Here is a 22368-nt window from a genome sequence, read left to right on the forward strand (position 1 = left end):
CTAAAGGTGAAGGATGTACTTCTCTGATCGGAAGGATGGTGTGAAACTTGAAAGAGTTTAGAAAAGATTTACAAGGATGTTACCAGGATTGGAGGGTTTGAGCTATAGGGAGAGGTTGAATAGGCTGGAGCTGTTTTCCCTGGAGCATTGGAGGCTGAGGGATGACTTTATAGAGGTTTATAAAATCATGAGGGGCATGGATAGAATAAATAGACAAGGTCGTTTCCCTGGGGTGGGAGAGTCCAGAACTAGAGGCATAGGTTTAGGGTGAGAGGAGAAAGATGTAAAAGGGATCTAAGGGACAAATGTTTCACACAGAGGGTGGTGCGTGTATGGAATGAGCTGCCAGAGGAAGTGATGGTACAATTGCAACATTTAAAAGGCATCTGGATGGGTATATGAATAGGAGGGGTTTAGAAGGATATGGGCTGAGTACTGGCAAATGGGACTAGATTGGATTAGGTTATGTGGTTGGCATGGTCTGAAGGGTCTGTTTCCATGTTGTCTATCTCTCTCTCTATGCCAAGAATGCGTGCTGGAAAACACAGCATGTGGGCTTTTGCCCGAATCATCAATTTTCCTGCTTCTCGGATGCTGACTGACCTGCTGTGCTTTTCCAGCACCACACTCTTGGCTCTAATCTCCAGCATCTGCAGTCCTCACTTTCACAATCTCTCTCGATGCCTCTATGAAGGAAATTCTTATGAATCAGGAAATGATACTGAGGAAATTGAGATTAAAACCCAGTAAGTCCCCTATGCCTGATCAAATGTAGGGAAGTGACCCTAGAAATATTAGACGCATTGGTGATCATTTTCCCGCATTCTGGAAAGTGTTCTAATGGACTGGAGGTAGCCAATATAAAAAAGGAGAGTGAAAACAGGGAATGATTGGCTGGTTAGCCTGACATCAGTGGTGGGGAAAATACTGGGGTCAGTTATTAACGATGTAATAACAGAGCATTTGGAAAGCAGTGGCAGAACTGAACTACGTCAGCATGGATTCACTAAAGGGAAATCATGCTTATGAAATTTTCTAGAATTATTTGAGGATGTGACCAGTAGAAAAGACAAGGATGTATCAATAGATGTTGTGTATTTGGTTCTTCAAAAAGCTTTTGGAAAGGTTCCACACAAGAGATTAGTGAGGAAAATTAAAGCTCTTGGTATTTGAGACAATGTATCGATGTGAATGAAGAAATGGTTGTCAGATAGGAAGCAGGGAGTTAGAATAGACTGGTCATTTTCAAAGTGGCAAGCAGTGGCAATGGGTGTATCACAGGGCTCAGTGCTGGGACCCTCGCTGTTCACAATATACATGAACAATTTGGACGAAGGAACATCTCCAAATTTGTAGATGACACGAAGTTGGGTGGCAGTGTGTGCTGTGAGGAGAATTCTAAGAGACTGTAGGGTTGATTTGGACAGACTGCCTGTGTGGGCAAGTACTTGGCAAATGCAATATGATGTGGATCAATGTGATGTTATCCACTTTGGTCACACAAACAGGAAAGCAGATTATTATCTGAATGGTGGCAGTTTAGGAAAAAGTGAAGTGTGATAAGACCTGGCGTCATGGTAGAACAGTCGCTGAAGGTTGGCATGCAGGTGCAGCAGGTAGTGAGGAAAGCTAATGGCATGCTGGCCTTCATTGTAAGAAGGTTTAAATATAGGAGTAGGGACGACTTGCTGCAGCTACACTGGGCCTTGCCTATTGTCTACAGGTTTGGTCTCCTAGTCTGAGGAAGGATATTCTTGCTTTTGAGGGAGTCCAGTGAAGGTTTGCCAGACTGATTCCTAGGATGGCGTGACCAAATGAACGTTTTCTATTGGTTGAACAAAGTGTCCTGTATTTGTATTTCTGACACTTATGAAGCTCAACATCCATAACGTTTGTTCACCACTGTGGTGGCAGGTGGAAGATGTTCTGGCACCTTCAAAGATCATTGAACATGAACCTCCAGACCCTTCAGACCCAGCTCACCCATAAAATTGTGTCTGTAATATATCTAGTAGAACTGAGAAGTGAGTGCAATACTCTTGTCATACCCTAACAAAACATTTATCTGAGTTCACCAATGTGCCCTGCATTTAAACTTTAACCTTCAGTTGTTACTATGTCCTTTTTTGTGAATATACATCACCTCACACCTAGAACACAGAACAATACAGCACAGGAATCAGCCCTTTGGCCTACGATGTTGTGCTGAACATTATACCAAATTTATCTAATCCCTTCTGCCTGCGCTTGGCCCATATCCTTCTATTCCTTGCATATTCATGTGCTTATCTTATCAGCCCTTAAATACTCCTGTTGTATCTGCCTCTATCACCACTTAGCAAGTTTTGAGAAGATTTGGTGATGTTATTTCCTGTGGTGATGTCATTTCCTGTTCTTTTTCTTAGGGGGTGTTAGATGGGGTCTAAATGACATCACCAACCCAAAGAAACCCAAACATATAAATAGAAATCAGGCATTATTAGCAGTGCTTCACCCGGAGGCCCACTGAAGATGTTACCTAGTCTGGTGACTAAGCGTCTGAAAATGAACCTTCTGGCTCAACGAGCAAACCTATATCTATCACCACTCTTGGCAGCATGTTCCAGACTCCTCCCATTCTCTGAAAGAAATTTATCCCCCACATCTCCTTTGAACTTTCCCTTTTTTGTCTTAAATTCATGCCCTGTAGCATTGGACATTTCAACTCTGAGAAAAAGATTCTGACCATCAACCCTATCTATCCCTCTCATAATTTTATATCACTTTATTTATTTCTATCAAGTCTCCCCTCAGCCACTGCAGCTTCAGAGAAAGCAACCCTGGTTTTTCCAGCCTCTACTTATAGCTCATACCCTCTCATCTAGGCAGAATCCTGGTCAACCTTTTCTGCTCCCTCTCCAATGCCTCCACATCCTTCCTATAATGTGGTAACCACAATTGAATGAAAATGTGGCTGAACCAAAGTCTAAGAAAGCGACAAAATGACCTCCGGACTCTTGTACTCAATGTGCCAACCAATAAAGACAGGCATGCTAAATGCCTTCTTTACCACCCTATCTACTTTTGTAGCCATTTTCCCAGAGCCATGGACTTGAACCCCAAGATCCTTCTGGATAGCAATGTTGTTCCGGTTCCTGCCATTAACTGTATATATTTCCTTAACACTTTTCCAGATTAAACTGCAAATGCTATTTTTCCACCATATCTGCAACTGATCTGTATCTATCTGTATCTTTGATGACCTCTACACTATCCACAACTCCACTGGTCTTTGTGTCATCCGCAAACGTCTGGACCCACCCATCTACATTTTCATCCAAGTTAATTATATATATCACGAATAGCTGAGGTTCCAGTACGGATCCCTATAAATCACCACTAGTCGTTGACCAACAGCCTGAAAAACATCCTTCCACCACTACCCTCTGCCTTCTATGGGCAAGCCAATTCTGAATCCATGTAGCCAAGTCACTGTAGATCCAATACATCTGAATCTTCTAGATGTGCATACCATGAGGGAGCTTATTAAAACTTTTACTCATCCATTTAGACAACATCCATTGTTCTACCCTCATCTACCTTCATCACCTCCTCAAATTTGCTCAAGTTAGTAAGACAGGACGTGCCCCGCACAAAGCCATGCTGACTATCCATAATTCGGCCATACATTTCTACTTACAGAAATCCTCTCCCTACAGATTCTGTCTAATAGCTTCCCAGTCACTGCCGTGAGACTCACCGATCTATAATTTCCTGGAAGATCCCGATTTACCTTCTTGACCAGAGGAACATCATTAGCAAATCACCAGTCCTCTGGGATCTCTCCACGGATGAGTGAGGAAGCAAGGATCTTGGTCAAGGCTCCAAGAATCTCCACCCTTGCATCTCTCAATAACCTGGGGCAGATACCATTGGGCACTGGGGACTATCCACCTTAATGCTCTTCAAGAGACCCAACACCACTTCTTTCTTGTTCCAAAATACCTGAGCAAATTAGCATGCTCCATACAAATCTCACAGTCCTCCGTATCCTTCTCATGGGTGAGACCAATGCAGAGTACTCATTTAGGATCCACTGCTTCCACGCAGAAGTTCCTTCCTTTGTCCTTCACAGAATCATGGAATCCTTACAGGTTGGAAACAGGCCCTTCAGCCCAAAAAGTCCACACTGACCTATTCCCCGACACTATTATCTAATATTTAACTCAGGCTAATGCACCTAACCTATACATACCTGAACACTGTGGGCAATTCAGCATGGCTAATTCACTGAACCTACACATCCCTGAACACTGTGGGCAATTCGGCATGGCTAATTCACCTAACCTGCACATCCCTGAACACTGTGGGTGATTTGGCATGGCTAATTCACCGAACCTTCACATCCCTGAACACTGTGGGCAATTCGGGCATGGCTAATTCACCTAACCCGCACATCCCTGAACACTGTGGGCAATTCGGCATGGCTAATTCACTGAACCTACACATCCCTGAACACTGTGGGCAATTTGGCATGGCTAATTCACCCAACCTGCACATCCCTGAACACTGTGGGCAATTTGGCATGGCCAATTCACCGAACCTACACATCCCTGAACACTGTGGGCAATTTGGCACAGCTAATCCATCGAACCTACACATCCCTGAACACTGTGGGCAATTTGGTATGGCTAATTCACCTTACCCGCACATCCCTGAACACTGTGGGCATCTAACGCCCCTCCCCCAAGTCCCTTCTCCCTACCTTTTATCTTAGCCTGCTGGACAAACTTTCCTCATTCCTGAAGAAGGGCTTATGCCAGAAACGTTGATTCTCCTGTTCCCTGGATGCTGCCTGACCTGCTGCGCTTTTCCAGCAACACATTTTCAGCATCTTTGGATTGTAGGAAGAAGCTGGAGCACCCAAAGGAAACCCACACAAACATGGGGAGAATGTTCAAACTCCACACAGACAATCACCTGAGTGGGAATTGAACCCGGATCCCTGGCACTACAAGGCAGCAGTGCTAACCACTGAGTCACCATGCCACACCATGGCATCCTCTCCTTTTTAATTTCATCTCCCACTTGTCTCTACCAGCTATCCATGTTCTGTTCCAGTCAACTGACTCACTGTTTGCCACACCTTCAAGTTTCATATCATTGACAAACTTGAAAGCTTCACTCCGAAATATATTATTACTTCAGAAATTGAGTATTGCTGGCTGGGCCAGCATTTATTTTCCTGTTGCTAATTCCCCTGGAGTATTCCGTAATGAGCTACTTTTGTGAATGATTGTTGAATTGCAAGCACTTTCCACAACTCTTTAATTCTGCATTTACTCTGTCTGAAACTTATTGATTCAATTATTTATTCCATGATTATCAGCATCTCTATCCAAATCTCATCTTTGTGAAGTCCACCTACTGAAATGACGGTTTTCATTCTTCAAACCATTTTCATGAATCCTTTCTCAACTCTGACCAATGACTTCCCATCTTTCATCAGCTGTCATTTAAAATGGTATACAACCCTCCAGCTGAGGCTCAGCAAATTTAATATCACCTCCTTGTTCTTGCTCTCTATGCTCCAGTTATTGATGTTTAGGATGTTGAACATTTCTCTGCCCCACTCTGAACCTGTCTAATATTACGTAGAATGATTTAATGAGCTCTTACTTTGCAGTCCTTACAGCACAAGTTAGAAACTGCAGAACATTGTGCACCAGTTTTGAATTTACATGTTGAGGGCTCACAACAGGGGTCAGAACATTCCTGAGGACAAAGCAAACACAGAAAATACCAGTTATTGTAAAGTATTGCAATGGATTTCTTAAAGCAGTATATTGCTAATGCTGGAAATCGGAAATAAACGCAGATAACTTGAAAAAAACACTTAACAGATCTGGCAGTATCTGGCAATTTAAAAACAGATTACGTGCTTGAGTCTGATATGATTTCTTCAGAGCAAGATTCTTGGGAACTGAATTAGTCTGACTCTCTGCTGTTGAGTTAGAAGGTCAGAGGTACAAGTCCCTTCCAGGATTTATCCACAAATTTTGACTGACTGATGTTTGAGTCACGTACTGATGCATGCTGCAAGTTTCAATGCACTTTCTTTATTCCGGAGACCCTCTGACTGGAGGGTCTCCGGTCACAATCAGTCGCTTGGTGACCATTTCTGCATAATCAGGGGAATGCCTCCCTTAGAGTGGACAGGAATATGGGCACACACCCAGCAGTGGGAGTGGTTGACCTTCTATGCATAAAGAAAAGTATTAAACTGTAATTCCCATTTACTAGAGGTTATCCGGTTATCCATTGTGCCCCAATCAAACATAGTCATTGAAAGAAAGATAAGAGAGTGTAGTGAAAAGCAAAGTGATCAGGCTGAGCCATTCACAGATGGAGGCTGAACAGGTGTCTCTGACAGGGTCTTCTGGTGTTCTTAGTTGCTCTTGAGAAGGTAGTGTTGAGGTGCCATCTTAAACCGCAGCAGCCCATTTGGCAGAGGTAGATGAAAAATGCCCCTAGGGACGAAATTCCAGGATTTTGACCAGTGACAGTGAAGGAAAAGTGATATATTTCCACGTCAGGATAGTGTGTGTCTTGGAGGGAAACTTGAAGGTCTCCCCCTGACCTTGACTGCTGTGCAGGTGACAAGTAGGGCCAGGAATGGGCCTTTCATTTGCCTCATTCCTAATTCTGAGACTTGGTGTACCTGTGAATGTAAACTTTGAAGAGTTTTGGTTAACGGTGGGAAATATTTCCCACCTGTCCACCATTATCGTGGCAGCAATATCAGTCATTGGGATGGTTTCGATTCATCTACTAAAAACATCTTCTATTATTAGACAATATTCATAATAATGTACATGAGGTAATTCTATAAAAGCAAGCCGTAGACAAGTAAAAAGGCCCATCAGGCAAGGAAGTGGTTAACAGTCTCAGGGTATCCCTTTTACAGCATGCATCTTGTTTGTTTGTTTGTTTACAAATTAAACACACTTCGCTCTTTTCCGAGTTGCTTTCTGAAAATCTGGGTACCACCAAGTTTGTAATAGAGTATTAACCATTCTCTCCTTGTCCAAGTGTGTATAATAATGTACATAATCAACTAAAATAGGCAGCAGCAAAGAAGGAGGCAATGAGACAGGTCACTGACAATATGTAAAGGAATAAAACGAAATGATCCTGCCAATTAATTCTGATTTTGTGAGTCAGGGCTAATACAACTGGTTATTAATAATAATAACTAACATAATCATCATCTGTAATTCAGAGGTGGAAACTGAATGAGTGACTAAGGCATTTTAAAAGTAATCAACATAAACTGGAAATTCATTTATTCAAAATTCAATTTTAATTTGTAAAATGTACAGTTCCCAACTCTGAAATCTATTATAATTACCTGGTTCTAGTCCCTTGATTTAAATCCCAGATTAGGTTCCATAAATGACCAATCATTACTCATTTACAATGCTATAGGCCATGAAATGACTGCAGCAGCTTTAAAAGTCTATACTTAATTTAGTTAAATATTGCAAAACTGAAAGTACAAAGATAGATCCAAAACATCACCAACCAACAGTGATTTGTCCCCAAGAAATGACACCAGCAGATAAAATCCCCTTTTCAATTCACTCACTTTCTCATGGCCATGGGGAACACACCTTCATCGCAAAATTCCGACATATACCAAAGAAATACAGAATGTTACAAGGTGTATAGAAAATATCAGCTCACTGCCCATTAATTATGCAACCGAGAGGCAGTCATAAAGTTCCCATACATTTTCCAGACCCACATTTCTTGATGTTTACAAAACTGAATGTTATCTTATATCCCCAAGTTTAGCTCGGCAAGAATTACTGATAAGGGACAGAGAGAAACAATTCATCATTCTTTAGGACAGAGCTAATGACACTGAGGAGACGAGGCATACTGCATCTGCAAAGTCAGTCTTATCAGAGCAGAAGTGTTCTCATGCTACACTAGCATGCTAGAAATCTTACTGTAAAATTGCTTTGTGACAAATTGGTTTCTAACTATGACAATAGAGTCATAGTTGTAGAGGTGTATAGCATGGAAACAGACCCTTCAGTCCAACCTGTCCATGCCGACCAGATATCTCAACCCAATCTAGTCCTACCTGCCAGCACGAGGCCCATATCCGTCCAAACCCTTCCTATTCATATACCCATCGAAATGCCTTTTAAATGTTGCAATTGTACCAGCCTCCACCATTTCCTCTGGCAGCTCATTCACGTACCACTCTCTGTGTGAAAATGTTGCCTCACAGATCTCTTTTATATCTTTCTCCTCTCACCCTAAGCCTATGCCCTCTAGTTCCCCGACCCCAGGGAAAAGACTTTGTCTATTTATCCTATCTATGCCCCTCATAATTTTGTAAACCTCTATAAGGTCATCCCTCAGCCTCCGATGCTCCAGGGAAAACAGCCCCAGCCTGTTCAGCCTCTCCCTGTAGCTCAGATCCTCCAACCCTGGCAACATCCTTGTAAACCTTTTCTGAACCCTTTCAAGTTTCACAACATCTTTCCGATAGGAAGGAGACAATGGCTTCTATCTGTTTTGTGTCAATGTTGGTCAATCTTTCCACACTTGTGTTGAAATAAACACTTCAGCTCATCAGTACCATCATATTCATTTATTTGTGTCTGTCTGTACTTCCTTTCAGACTTGTGTCCTGACATCACCTTCCCTTGCTGACCTGCTGTTCTGGTTCCCAGTTCCTTGCCACTCCAGTTAAAACCCTCCTGAGTCGGACTAGTGAAGCTCTCTGTGAGCATATTGGTTCCCCTCTGGTTTAGGTGCAATGCATTCCTCTTCTACAGGTTTTACTGGTCTTCGAAGAGATTATAATGATCAAAGAACCTGAAACCCTGACTCTTGCACTAGCCCCTTAGCCACTCATTCATCTGTCCTATCTTTCTATTCCATGTCTCACTTGCACATAGCACTGGGAATAACCCAGGGATTACCACCCCCGAGGTCCTGCTTTTCATGATCCTCTTTCCTAACTCCCTGTACTCACTCTGCAGGACCTCATCCTTCTTTCTCCCCATGTCCTTGGTACAATGAGCATAATGACTGTGGGTTGCTCACCCTCCCCCTAAAGAATTTCACACAACTCGTCAGAAACACTCGTTCTGTGCCCCTGACTGGCAACTCCCCTCACATTATTGCTCTTTTGAACTTTGCCCGACCCGATTCTACAGCAGAGTCAGTTATGGTGCCACAGACCTGGCTGCTGCTGTTAAACTCCCCTGAGAGGCTATTTCCCCAACCCCCTCGCTGCCAACTCTATCCAAAACAGTTCACCTGTTTGGGGAATAGCCGACACTTCCTGCATGTGTCTCCTAACGGTCACCCCTCTACCTGACTGAACCTGTGGTGTGACCACCTCCTTGTGACTAGGGTCTACCACGTTCTCTGTCCGCATATACTCTTCAGTGTGTCCAACTGAACAAAGCGGCCTGTGACACCTCACACCTAAAAGTGTTGTCAACCTGGTGAAGCTATAATACAGGAGTACATGTGTGCCAAATACCATAAACAGCAAGTTTTTTTTATTCACTTATCAAATGCAGTTGGTGAGGTCATCACTCATTGCCATTTCTAAATGCCCCAAGGAAAACCAGGCTTTTGTTATGGACAACCAGTCACTGTTCCACAGATCAAGCTACATGTTGACAGCTGGATCTTCTTTCAGACACATCCATGGCTCCAGCACATCTGCAAGTAGACTTCCCTAACTGTTTGAACAGCTGTGTGAAGTGACTTACTGTTTAAAAAATATACCAATTTTTTCCACAATACCTGGTTTCAAAGCAATCCTCCTCCCATTTCAATCCACAATTAAAATACACAAAAATGTGGTCTCTTAAACATGTTTGTTTGAAACATTCAACTCAGATTTCATCATCTTCCCATGGTGCGATTCAAATCCACAGAATACTTGTGAGATTCTGGATTACTCGTCCAGTGATATTCCCACTACATCATCACCTCTCCTGTGTGACAATGACAAAATGATAGATCTAAGGTCTGCAGAACTGTCATAGTCAGTTGTGAATGGTGGAGGATAATTCAAAAATTCACTTCAGGACAGTCAACATTGCACAAATCTGAAACATTGCAGTAATCATCTAACAGAACTTTTGAGTGGATGATCTATCTCAGTCATCAAAAGACCCCCCAGCATCATAGATGCCAGTCTTCAGACAATTTGTTCCAGGTAATATCAAGAAACAGCTGAAGGCATTGGATGTTGAAAAAGCTATGAATCTTGATGAGACTCTGAAAATAGTCCTGAAGATACTTTCAATGTCCCAGAACTTTCTGTGCCCCAGGGCAGCATGGTGGCTCAGTGGTTAGCACTGCTGCCTCACAATACAAGGGACCTGGAGTTCAATTCCCACCTTGGGCTACTGGCTGTGTGGGTCAGGTGAATTGGCCATGCTAAATTGCCCATAGTGTTAGGTGCATTAGTCAGGGATATGGGTTTGTGTTGGCGACTCTTCGGAGGGTCAGTGTGGACTTGTTGTGCTGAAGATCCTGTAGGTCCGAGCTGAACTGTTTCAGTACACCTAACCTACAGCAATTTAGCTGGAGATGTGGAAAATTGCCCTGTATTCTGTGCACAAAGCAGGACAAATCCAACATGATCAATTATTGTTCCAACTTCTGCTCTCTATCAGAGTATAATGGTGGAAAATGTCATCAAACATAAAAACTAGGAGCAGGAGAAAGACATTTGGATATTCAATAATGGCTAAGCCTCTATGTCTCTGCTATATTCCACTTTCTTTCCATACCCCTGATGCTTTTAAAAGCAAAACAATTATTTATCTCAGTCTTGAATATCTATAGGCAATTGGGTTGTACCTGTTATTTTTTATTCACTTGTGGGACATGGCCATCACTGTCTGCCCAGCCTCTCCTAGTTGCCCTTAGGAAGGTGGTGGTGAGTTGTCTTCTCGAGCTGCTGCAGTCCTTGTGCTACGAGGAGAATATGTGGGTTTGGTGCTGTGGTATAGAATTGGAAAAGTTCAAGATTCTTCTAAAGAAGAAACTTATCCTCATCTGAATGTTCTACCCTGTACCTGAAGATTGTGATGCCTGGTTCTGAACTTAGCAAATTTCTCACATGTCCAGCTCTCTTTTAGTTTTATATGTTTCAATCATATTCCCTTTCATCCTTCGAAGTGCTTGTCATTCCTGATGAAGGGCTTTTGCCCGAAACATCGATTTTCCTGCTCCTCGGATGCTGCCTGACCTGCTGTGCTTTTCCAGCACCACTCTAATCTAAGCTCTTGCCATGGTAGGCCCAGTCACATCAGTCTTATCACTGCCCGCTCATCAATAGTGTTATCAAGTAAAAGCTGCTTAGCAAAAACCCACACAATCAGGGCCATCATTACAGCCTTCAATCAAAATGGACAAAAGAAATGCATTACAGAGATGACGTGTGAGTGACATACAAAGGCTACGTTTCACAGAGTGTGTCATCAAGAACACCAAGCAAAATATGGGGAAAACTCTTCACTGGTTGGAGTCATACCTGGCACAGAGGAAGATGATTATTGTTGTTGGAAGTCAGCCATCTCAGCTCCAGGACATCTCTGCAGGAATTGCTCAGTACAACATTCTTCAGCTGCTTTATCAATGACCACCTTCTCATAAAACAACTCAGAATTTGGGATGTTCACCGATGATTGCATAACGTTCAGCACCACTTGCGACGACTCAGATACTGAAGCAAGCAGTCCATGTTCAACTGCTACAATATCTGGACAATATCCAGCTTAGGCTAACAAGTGGCAAGTAACACTCAGAGAGTCATAGAGATGTACAACACAGAAACAGAGCCTCCGGTCCAATTCTTCATTGCTGACCAGATATCCTGACATAATCTAGTCCCATTTGCCTACACTTGGCCCATATCCCTCCAAACCCTTCCTATACACATCCAGGTACCTTTTAAATGTTGTAATTGTACCAGCCTCCACCACTTCCTCTGGCAGCTCATTCCACACACGCACCACCCTCTGCGTGAAAAAGTTGCCCTGAGGTTCCTTTTATATCTTTCCCCTCTCACCCTAAACCTATGCCCTCTAGCTTTGGTCTCCTCACCTCAGGGAAAAGACTTTGCCTATTTATCCTATGCATGCCTCACCTGATTTTATAAACTTCTATAAGGTCACCCCTCAGCCAAGGAAAACCGTTCAACTTCTGCCTATAGCTCAAATCCTCCAACCCTGGCAATATCCTTGGAAATCCTTTCTGAACCATTTCAATTTTCACAAAATCCTTCCGAAGGGAAGGAGACCAGAATTGCATGCAATATTTCAAGCATAGCCCAGCCAATGTCCTGTACAGTTGTAACATGACCTCCAAACCCCTGTACTCAATACTCTGATCAATAAAGAAAAGCATACCAAACGCTTTCTTCACTATCCAATCTAGGTATTATTTCACTTTCAAGAAAATATGAACCATCACTCAGAGGTCTCTTTGTTCAGCAACACTCCCCAGGAGCTTACCATTAAGTGTATAAATCCTGCCCTGATTTGCCTTTCCAAAATGCAGCACCTCACATTTATCTAAATTAAACTCCATCTGCCACTCCTCAGCTCATTGGCCCTTCTGACCAAGATCCCGTTGTAATAAAACATAGAAAAGCACAGCACAGAACAGGCCCTTAGGCCCATGATATTGTGCCGAGATTTAATCCTAATGTAATATATAGTAACTTAACCTACGCACCCCTCAACTCACTGCTATCCATGTGCATGTCCAGCAGTCGCTTAAATGTCCCCAATGACTTCGCTTCCACCACCACAGCTGGCAACCCAATCCATGCACTCACAACTCTCTGCATAAAGAACCTACCTCTGATGTCTCCTTTCTACTTTCCTCCTAATATCTTCAAATTATGACTTCACGTACCAGTCAATCCTGCCCTGGGGAACATTTCTGGTATTGACTCTATCTATTCCTCTCATATTTTGTATATATTTTGTATACCTCGATCAGGTCTCCTCTCTTCCTCCTTCTCTCCAGAGAGAAAAGTCCGAGCTTATTCAACCTTTCTTCATAAGGCAAGCCCTCCAGTCCAGGCAGCATCCTGGTAAACCTTCTTTGCACCCTCTCCAAAGCCTCTGTATCTTTCCTATGGTAGGGCGACCAGAACTGGACACAATGTTCCAAGTGTGGTCTCACCAGGGACTTGTAGAGCTGTAGCAAAACCTTGCGGCTCTTAAACTCAATCCCCCTGTTAATGAAAGACAAAACACCATATGCTTTCTTAACAACCCTACCCACTTGGGTGGCAACTTTGAGGGATCTATGCACTTGAACACCAAGATCTCTCTGTTCCTCCACACTGCCAAGAATCCTGTCTTTAATCTTACATTCAGCATTTGAGTTCGACGTTCCAAAGTGCATCACTTCGCATTTATCCAGGTTGAACTCCATCTGACATTTCTCAGCCCAGCTCTGCATCCTGTCTATGTCGCACTGCAGCCTTCAGTAGCCCTTTGTACTATCGACGACATCTCCAACCTTCATGTCATCTGCAAATTTACTAACCCACCCCTCAACCTCCTCATCCAAGTTATTTATAAAAATGACAAAGAGCAGAGGCCCAAGAACAGAGTCGTGGAGGACCCCACTCAACACTGACCTCCAGGCAGAATATTTTCCATCTACAACCACTCTCTGCCTTCTGTCAGCCAACCAATTCTGAATCCAGATAGCCAAATCTCCCTGTATCCCATACTTCCTGACCTTATGAATGAGCCTGCCATGGGGAACCTCATAAAATGCCTTACTGAAATCCATATACACCACATCCACTGCTCGACCTTCGTCGACCTGTCTTGACACCTCCTCAAAGAACTCAATAAGATTTGTGAGGCATGACCTGCCCTCACAATGCCATGCTGACTGCCTTTAATCACACTATACTTTGCCAAATTGTCATAAATTCTGTCCCTCAGAATTCTTTCCACAACTTTGCTGACCACAGATGTAAGACTGACTGGTCTGTAATTGCCAGGGATTCCCCTTCTTGAAAAGTGGAACAACATTCACCTCCTTTCAATCCTCCGGTACAACTCCCGTGGAGAGTGAGGAGACAAAGATCTTTGCCAGTGACTTAAAAACCATCTTTCTTGCTTCCCGGAGCAGCCTAGGATAAATCTGGTCTGGCCCTGGGGACTTATCAATCTTAATGTTTTCCAAAATTTCCAGAACACCAACTTCATCAATCTTGATCTGGTCAAGACTGTATCCTAGCTCTTCTAAGTTTTCACTTACAACAAGTTTCCTTTCCTTGGTGAAAACTGAAGTTAAAAAACTCATTTTGGGCTTCCCCTATCTGCTCAGACTCCACGCACAAGTTCCCTACGCTATCCCTGATCGGCCCTACCTTCTCCCTGATCATTCTCTTATTCCTCACGTATGAGTAAAATGCCTTTGAGTTCTCCCTAATTGTCTTGCCAAGCCTTTTTCGTGCCCCTTCCTAGCTCTCCTCAGTCTATTTCTGAGCTCCTTTCTAGCAAGCCTGTAATCCTCTAAAGCTGTGCTAGATCCTTGCTTCCCCACCTTACCTAAGCTGCCTTCTTCCTTTCGATGAGAAGCTCCTCTGTTCTCGTCATCCAAGGCTCCTTAATCTTACCCCTTCTTACCTGTCTCAGAGGAACAAATTCGTGCATCACTCACAACAACTGCTCCTTAAATAGTCTCCACGTGTCTTCTGTGCCCTTTCCATGGAACAACTGCTCCCAGGCTGTACTTCCCAACTCCTGTCTCATAGCGTCATAATTTCCTTTTCCTCAATTAAATATCTTCCCTCGGTAACTGCTCCTTTCACTCTCCAAAGCTATGCTAAATGTGAGGCAGTTGTGATCACTTTCACCAAAGTGCTTTCCCACCATGAGATCTGGCACCTGTCCTGGCTCGTTGCCGAGCACCAAATCCAAAATAGCCTCTCCCCTCGCCGGTCTGTCTACATACTGAGTAAGGAAACCCTCCTGAACACACCTGACAAAAACGGCTCCAGCCAGACCATCTGCACTAAGGAGCTTCCAGTCGATATTGGGAAAATTGAAATCACCCATAACAACAACCCTGCTACATTTGCATTTTTCCAGAATCTGCCCGTCTATGAGTTCTTCAATCTCCCTACTACTAATCTGAGGTAACCTTCTTTGCTGTCTACTCTCCCTCCAATTTTGGTGTCATCTGCAACTTACTAACTATACCTCCTATGTTCACATCCAAATCATTTATATAAATGACGAAAAGCAGTGGACCAGTACTGATCCTTGTAGCACACCATTGGTCAGAGGGCTCCAGTCTGAAAAGCAACCCTCCTCCACCACCCTCTGTCTTCTTCCTTTGAGTCAGTTCTATATCCAAATGGCTAGTTCTCTCTTATTCCATGTGATCTAACCTGGCTAGATTTCACTGCTCCTCAGATGCTGCCTGAACTGCTGTGCTCTTCCAGCATCACTAATCCAGAATCTGGTTTCCAGCATCTGCAGTCATTGTTTTTACCATGTTAAATTGCCCATCATGTTATGTGCAGCAGGAAATGGATCTGGGTGGGTTACTCTGTGGAGGGTCGGTGTGGACTTGGGCCGAAGGGCCTCTTTCAACACTGTAGAGAATCTAATCTAATCTAAATCTAATCAAACACCTTACTGAAGTCCATATAGATCACGTCTACTGCTCTGCCCTCATTAATCCACTTTGTTACTTCTTCAAAAAACTCAATCAAGTTCATGAGACATGATTTCTCATGCACAAAGCCATGTTGACTATCCCTAATCAGTCCTTGCCTTTCCAAGTACATGTATATCCTGCCCCTCAGGATTCCTTCCAACAACCTGCCCACCACCGATGTCAGGCTCACCAGTCTATCCACATCGAGGTGCACCCATATATTGAATCAGAAAATGTTTCTTGTCCACACTTAACAAATTCCTCTCCATCTAAACCCTTAACACTATGGCAGTCCCAGTCCAAGTTTGTAAAGTTAAAATCTCCTACCATAACCCCCTGATTATTCTGGCAGATAACTAAGATCTCCTTACAAATTTGTTTCTCAATTTCCCTCTGACTATTGGAGAGTCTTTAATACAATCCCAACAAGGTGATCGTCCCGATCTTATTTCTCAGTTCCATGCAAATAATTTCCCTGGATGTATTTCTGGGAATATCCTCCCTAAGTAATACTATCCCTTATCAAAAATGCCACTCCCTCTCCTCTCTTGCCTCCCTTTCTATCCTTCCTGTAGCACTTGTATCCTGGAACATGAAGCTGCCAGTCCTGCCCATCCCTGAGCCATGTTTCTGTAATTGCTATGATATCCCAGTCCCATGTTCCTAACCATGCCCTGAGTTCATCTGCCTTCCCTGTTAGGCCACTTGCATTGAAATAAATGCAGTTGAATTTATCAGTCCTATTTTGTTCTCTGCTTTGTCCCTGACTGCCCTGACTGTTTGACTCGCTTCTTTTCCCAACTGTACCAGTCTCAGATTGATCTCTTTCCTCACTATTTCCCTGGGTCCCACACTATCTCCCTGGGTCCCACCCCCCCCCCCCCGGGTCCCACACTATCTCCCTGAGTCTCACCCCACCCCCACCCCCAACCCCCGTACCTTACGAATTTAAATCTTCCCGAGCAGCTCTAGCAAATCTCCCCGCCAGTATATTGGTCCCCTTCCAATTTTGGTGCAATCCATCATTTTTGTACAGGTCACTACTCCCCCAGAAGAGATTCCAATGATCCAAAAATGCATCCTTACCTAGGCTGCATGTGACTCCAGACCCATAGCAATGTGGGGCCCTCTGGCCAAGTAGGGATGACCAATAAATGCTGGCTTAGCAGTGACAACATCACTCCATAAATAAATACAAAATGCTGTTATAGATGGCTGTTGATGTCACAGAATATTTCATAGAATCACGACAGTACATCAGGAACTGAACAGCATCCCACACAGACCCTTCACTCCATCCTGTAGCCCATGACTAAACTACCTAACTTGCACATCCCTCGACATTACAGGCAATTGCGTAGCATGGCTAATCCACGTATCCTGCATTTCAGTGGATTGTGGAAGGAAGTCAATACACCAAAATTGAACACCAAACTCAGACTGCAAGCCATGTCCTTTCGGACCCAACTAACTCGGTTTGTAGTGCTGCTGCCGAGCCACTCTTGATGTCTATAGAAATCCCTCACCCAGAATACATTCTGTGTCCTTGCCCCCCCAATGCTTCATATGCTTCCAAGTGTTTTTCAACATGATTGAGTACTGAATCTTTAGTCGAGGAAGGATAGGATGTAGTAATTAGCAGGAGGCTTCCTTATCCATGTTTAACCTGATGTCATGAGACTTCATGGAGTTTGGAGTTAATGTTAAGGTCTCCTAGGGTAACTCTTGCCTCACTGAATATCACTATGCTATCACCTCTGAGTCTGTCCTGCTGTTGGGACATGGCATATTCCGGGATTGTGATGGTGTTGTACCGAGTATTGCCTGTAAGGTATAAAATCATGAGATTGAGTCTATCAGCTTCTGATTGGTTCAAACATTGATATAGGGCAATTAATCTGGACTCATGGGCTCACCAGGTCCCAAGAAACTGAACATAAGAATATAAGACCTAGGAGCAGGAAGAGACAATTCAACCCCTTGAATCTGCTCCACCATTCAACAGAATTATCTCAGCCTCAACTCCACCTTCCTGACCACTCTCCATAACTATTCAAATTTAGGAAAACAAAAGAACTGCAGATAGAGTCAGAGGGATCTACAGCACGGAAACAGACCCTTCAGTCCAACTTGTCCATGCTGACCAGATATCCTAACCTAATCTAGTCCCATTTGCCAGCAATTGGCCTACATCCCACTAAACCTTTCCTATCCATTTACCCATCCAGATGCCTTCTAAATGCTGTAATTGTACCAGCCTCTACCACTTCCTCTGCCAGTTAATTCCATACATGCACCACCCTCTGCTCAAAAATGTTGCCCCTTCGGTCCCTTTTATATCTTTATCCTCTATCTGATTCTGCAAATCAGGAACAGAAACAGAAATTGCTGTAAAATCTCAGCAGGCCTGGAACCCTATGTGGAGAGAAATCAGAGTTAATGTTTTGGTTCCAGTGACCTTTCCTGATGGAAGCCAGGGAAAAATTGCTATTTATACAGAAGATAGGGTGGAGTAGGTGGTAAGGAGTAAACAATAGGTGTGGCTAAGGGCAGTGGGAAACCAGCGGATTGGGAAACTTACAAAAGCCAACAAAGGGCAAGCTAGCCAGTATTATAAAGGAAGACTGTTAGACATATAAAGGGCAAAAGAGAGGCAAAAATTGATGTTGGGTCACTGGAAAATGATGCTGGAGAGATAGTAGTGGGAAACAAGGAAATGGCTGAGGAACTGAATAGGTCAACATGAGGATTGCAGATGCTGGAGATTAGAGTTGTGATTAGAATGGTGCTGGAAAAGCACAGCAGATCAGGCAGCATCCAAAGAGCACAAAATTGATGTATCAGGCAAAAACCCTTCATCAGGAACTGAATAATTATTTCGCGTCAGTCTTTAAGAGAGTGAGGGGCAGAGCTGAGTATGGTGGCCATCATCCAGGAGAAGGTGCTAGAAAAGCTAAATGACCTGAAGTTGGATAAATCACCTGGATCAGATGGAATATACTCCAGAGTTCTAAGAGAGTTGAAGATAGTGGAGGCGTTAGTGGTGATCTTTCAGGAATTGCTAGAATCAGGGAGGGCCCAGAGGACTGAAAAATCACCAACGTGACTCCTCTGTTTAAAAAGGGAACAAGTCAAAATTACAGGCCGATTAGCCTAACCTCGGTTATGGGTAAGATCCTGGAATCCATTGTGAAGGATGAGATTTCAGAATACTTGGAATTGTATAGTAAAATAGAGCAAATTCATCATGGTTTCATCATGTTTGACAAATCTGTTAGAATTCTTTGAGGAAGTAATGTGCAGTTTAGACCAAGGAGAGCCAATTGATGTTATCTACCTGAATTTCGAGAAGGCCTTTGTCAAGGTGCCACACACAAAGCTGTTGAGTAAGATAAGGGCCAATGGTGTCAGAGGCAAGGTGCTAGCATAGATAGAAGCCTGGCTGTCTGTCAGAAAACAGGGAGTGGGATAAAAGGGTCCTTCTCAGAATGGCAGCTGGTGACAAGCAGTATTCCACAAGGCTCTGTGTTGGGACCACAATGTTTCACTTTATGCATTGAGACCATAAGACATAGGCAGGGAAGCAAGGCCATTCGCCCCATCAAGTCCACTCCGCCTTTTAATCATGGCTGAAGGATATTTCAATTCCACTTACCCACACTCTACCCATAGCCCTTAATTCCTTGTGAGATCAATAATTTATCAATCTCTGCCTTGAAGACACCCAACGTCCTGGCCTCCACTGCGCTCCATGGCAGTGAATTCCACAGGCCCACCACTCTCTGGCTGAAGAAATGTCTCCTCATTTCCATTCCAAATTGACCCCCTCTAATTTTAAGGCTGTGCCCACGGTCCTAGTCTCCCTGCCTAATGGAAACAACTTCCCAGCGCCCACCCTTTCGAAGCCATGTATTATCTTGTAAGTTTCTATTTGATCTCCCTTCAACCCTCTAAACTCTAATGAATACAATCTCAGGATCCTCAGCCGATCATCACATTTGGGCCCCATTCCAGGGATCATCCATGTGAATGTCCGCTGGACTCGCTCCAGTGTCAGTATGTCCTTCCTGAGTGTGGGGCCCAAAATTGGACAGTATTCTAACTGGGGCCTGACTAGTCTCTGAAGCACATCACTGCTTCTTTATTCCAACCCTCTTGAGATATATGACAACATTACATTTGCTTTCTCAATCACGGACTCAACCTGCAAGTTAACCTTTAGAGAATCCTATACGAGCAATTCCAGATCCCTTTATACTTTAGCTTTATGAATTTTCTCACCGTTTAGAAAATAGTCCTTGCCTGTATTCTTTTTTCCAAAGTGCAAGATCCCTCATGTTGAATTTCATCAGCCAATTCCTGGACCATTTTCCTAAACTGTCTAAATCCTTCTGCAGCCTCCCCACCTCCTCAGTACTACTTGCCTGTCCACCTAACTTTGTATCATCAGTGAACTTCACTAGGATGCCCCCAGTCCCTTCATCCAGATCATTAATATATAAAGTGAACAGCTGCGGCCCCAACACTGAACCCTGCGGGGCGCCACTTGTCACCGGCTGCAATCCCGATAAAGAACCTTTTATCCCAACTCTCTGCATTCTGTTAGACAGCCAATCCTCAATCCATGCCAATAGTTCACCTTGAACACCATGGGCCCTCTCCTTACTCAGCAGCCTCCCGTGAGGCACCTTATCAAAGGCCTTTTGGAAGTCTAGATAGGGTTCCCTGGTCTAATCTACTTGTTACCTCTTCAAAGAATTCTAACAGGTTTGTCAGGCATGACCTCCCCTTACTAAATCCATGCTGAGTTTTACCTACAACTGAGGATAGGCTAATTGGCCTATAATTTTCCATCTTTTGTCTTGGTCCTTTCTTGAACAAGGGGTTACAACAATGATTTCCCAATCATCTCGGACCTTTCCTGACTCCGGTGATTTTTGAAAGATCACAGTCAGCACCTCTGGTATTTCCTCAGACACCTCCCTCAGTTCTCTGGGATGTAGCCCTTCAGGGCTAGAGATTTATCGATTTTTAGACCTTTTAGCTTTTCTAGCACTTTCTCTTTTGTGCTGGCTCCTATACTCAACTCTGCCCCTTGACTCTCCTTAATTGTTGGGATATTACTCATGTCTTCCGCTGTGAAGACTGACACAAAGTATTTATTAAGTTAAAAATCACACAATGCTGGGTTATAACCCAACAAATTTAATTAGAAGCACTAGCTTTCAGAGCGCTGCTCCTTCATCATGTGGTCGTGAAGTACACAATTGTAAGACAGAATTTATAGCAAAAGTTTACAGTGTGTTGTAACCGAAATTATATATTGAAAAATACCCTGATTGTTTGTTAAGTCTCATCTGTTCGAATGACCATGATAGTTTCACTTCTTTCATATGTAAATCACAAAACTTTTTTTAAGTGAATTTGAGAATGTAACTTTTAAAAAATGGTTTATGATTTACATATGAAAGAAGTGAAGATAATATGATCATTCGAACAGATGAGAAACTTAACAAACAATCAAGGTATTTTTCAATGTATAATTTCAGTTACATCACACTGTAAACTTTTGCTATAAATTCTGTGTCTTACAGTCGTGTACTCCACAAGCACCTCCAGTCATAGAGCAGCAGAGCTCTGAAAGCTAGTGCTTCCAATTAAACCTGGTGGACTATAACCTGGTGTTGTGAGAATTTTAACTTTGTACACCCCAGTCCAACACCGGCATCTCCAAATCATGACTTACTATGTTCTTCAGCTCTTTCCTTATCTCCCAGCACGAGCCTTCCTGCATCAATTTGGAACGGCCCAATTTCAACTTCTGCCTCTTGTTTGTTTCTTATATGTTGAAAGAAACTTTTACTATCATTTCTAATATTACTGGCTAGCTTACCTTCATATTTGAGCCTCTCCTTCTTTATTTTTCTCTTTGTTATCCTTTGTAATCTTCCCAATCTTCTGCTTTCCCAGTGCTCTTGGCCACTTTTTAAAGCTCTCTCTTTTTCTGTGATACATTTCCTGACTTCCTTTGTCAGCCATGGCTGTCTAATCCCCTCCCAGATGATGTTTCTTTTCTTTGGGATGACCCTCTGTACTGTGTCCTCAATTACACCCAGAAACTCCTGCCATTGTTGCTCGACTGTCTTCCCCACTGGGCTCTGCTTCCAGTTGATTTTCATTAGTTCCTCTCTCATGCCCCTGTAATTACCTTTGTTTAACTGTAACACCATTACATCCAAATTTGCCTTCTCTCTTTCAAACTGCAGACTGAACTCTTCCATATTATGATCGCTGTCTCTAAAGTGTTCCCTTACTTTAAGATCTTTTATAAAGTTTGGCTAATTACATAGAATTAAATCCAGAATAGCCTGCTCCTTTGTGGGCTCCATCACTAGCTGTTCCAAAAAGCCATCCTGTAAGTATTCCATGAATTCCCTTTCTTTGGATCCATTGGCAACATTATTCACCCAGTCCATCTGCATGTTGAAGTCCCCCATGATCACTGTGACCTTGCCTTTCTGACATACCCTATCTATTTCCTGGCATATCTTGTACTCCTGGTCCTGACCATTGCTAGGAGGTCTGTACATAACTCCCATTATGGTTTTTTTGCTTTGTGGTTCCTCAACTCCACCC

General features: G+C 43.3%; 1 protein-coding gene across 1 annotated transcript in view; it reads right to left on the reverse strand.

Moving 5' to 3' along the window:
* The window catches only part of LOC122544470 (disintegrin and metalloproteinase domain-containing protein 12-like), a 255817-nt gene that overhangs the window by 85389 nt on the left and 148060 nt on the right, over positions 1-22368 (reverse strand). Inside the window, exon 13 of the mRNA XM_087992302.1 lies at positions 5659-5754. Within this exon, the coding sequence (XP_087848428.1) occupies positions 5659-5754 (96 nt within the window). The remainder of the gene's footprint in view (positions 1-5658; positions 5755-22368) is intronic.

This window comes from Chiloscyllium plagiosum, unplaced genomic scaffold, assembly GCF_037043375.1.
Source record: "Chiloscyllium plagiosum isolate Xiang-an unplaced genomic scaffold, Cpla_swu_hap1 HiC_scaffold_1, whole genome shotgun sequence".
NCBI classification, from domain to species: domain Eukaryota; kingdom Metazoa; phylum Chordata; class Chondrichthyes; order Orectolobiformes; family Hemiscylliidae; genus Chiloscyllium; species Chiloscyllium plagiosum.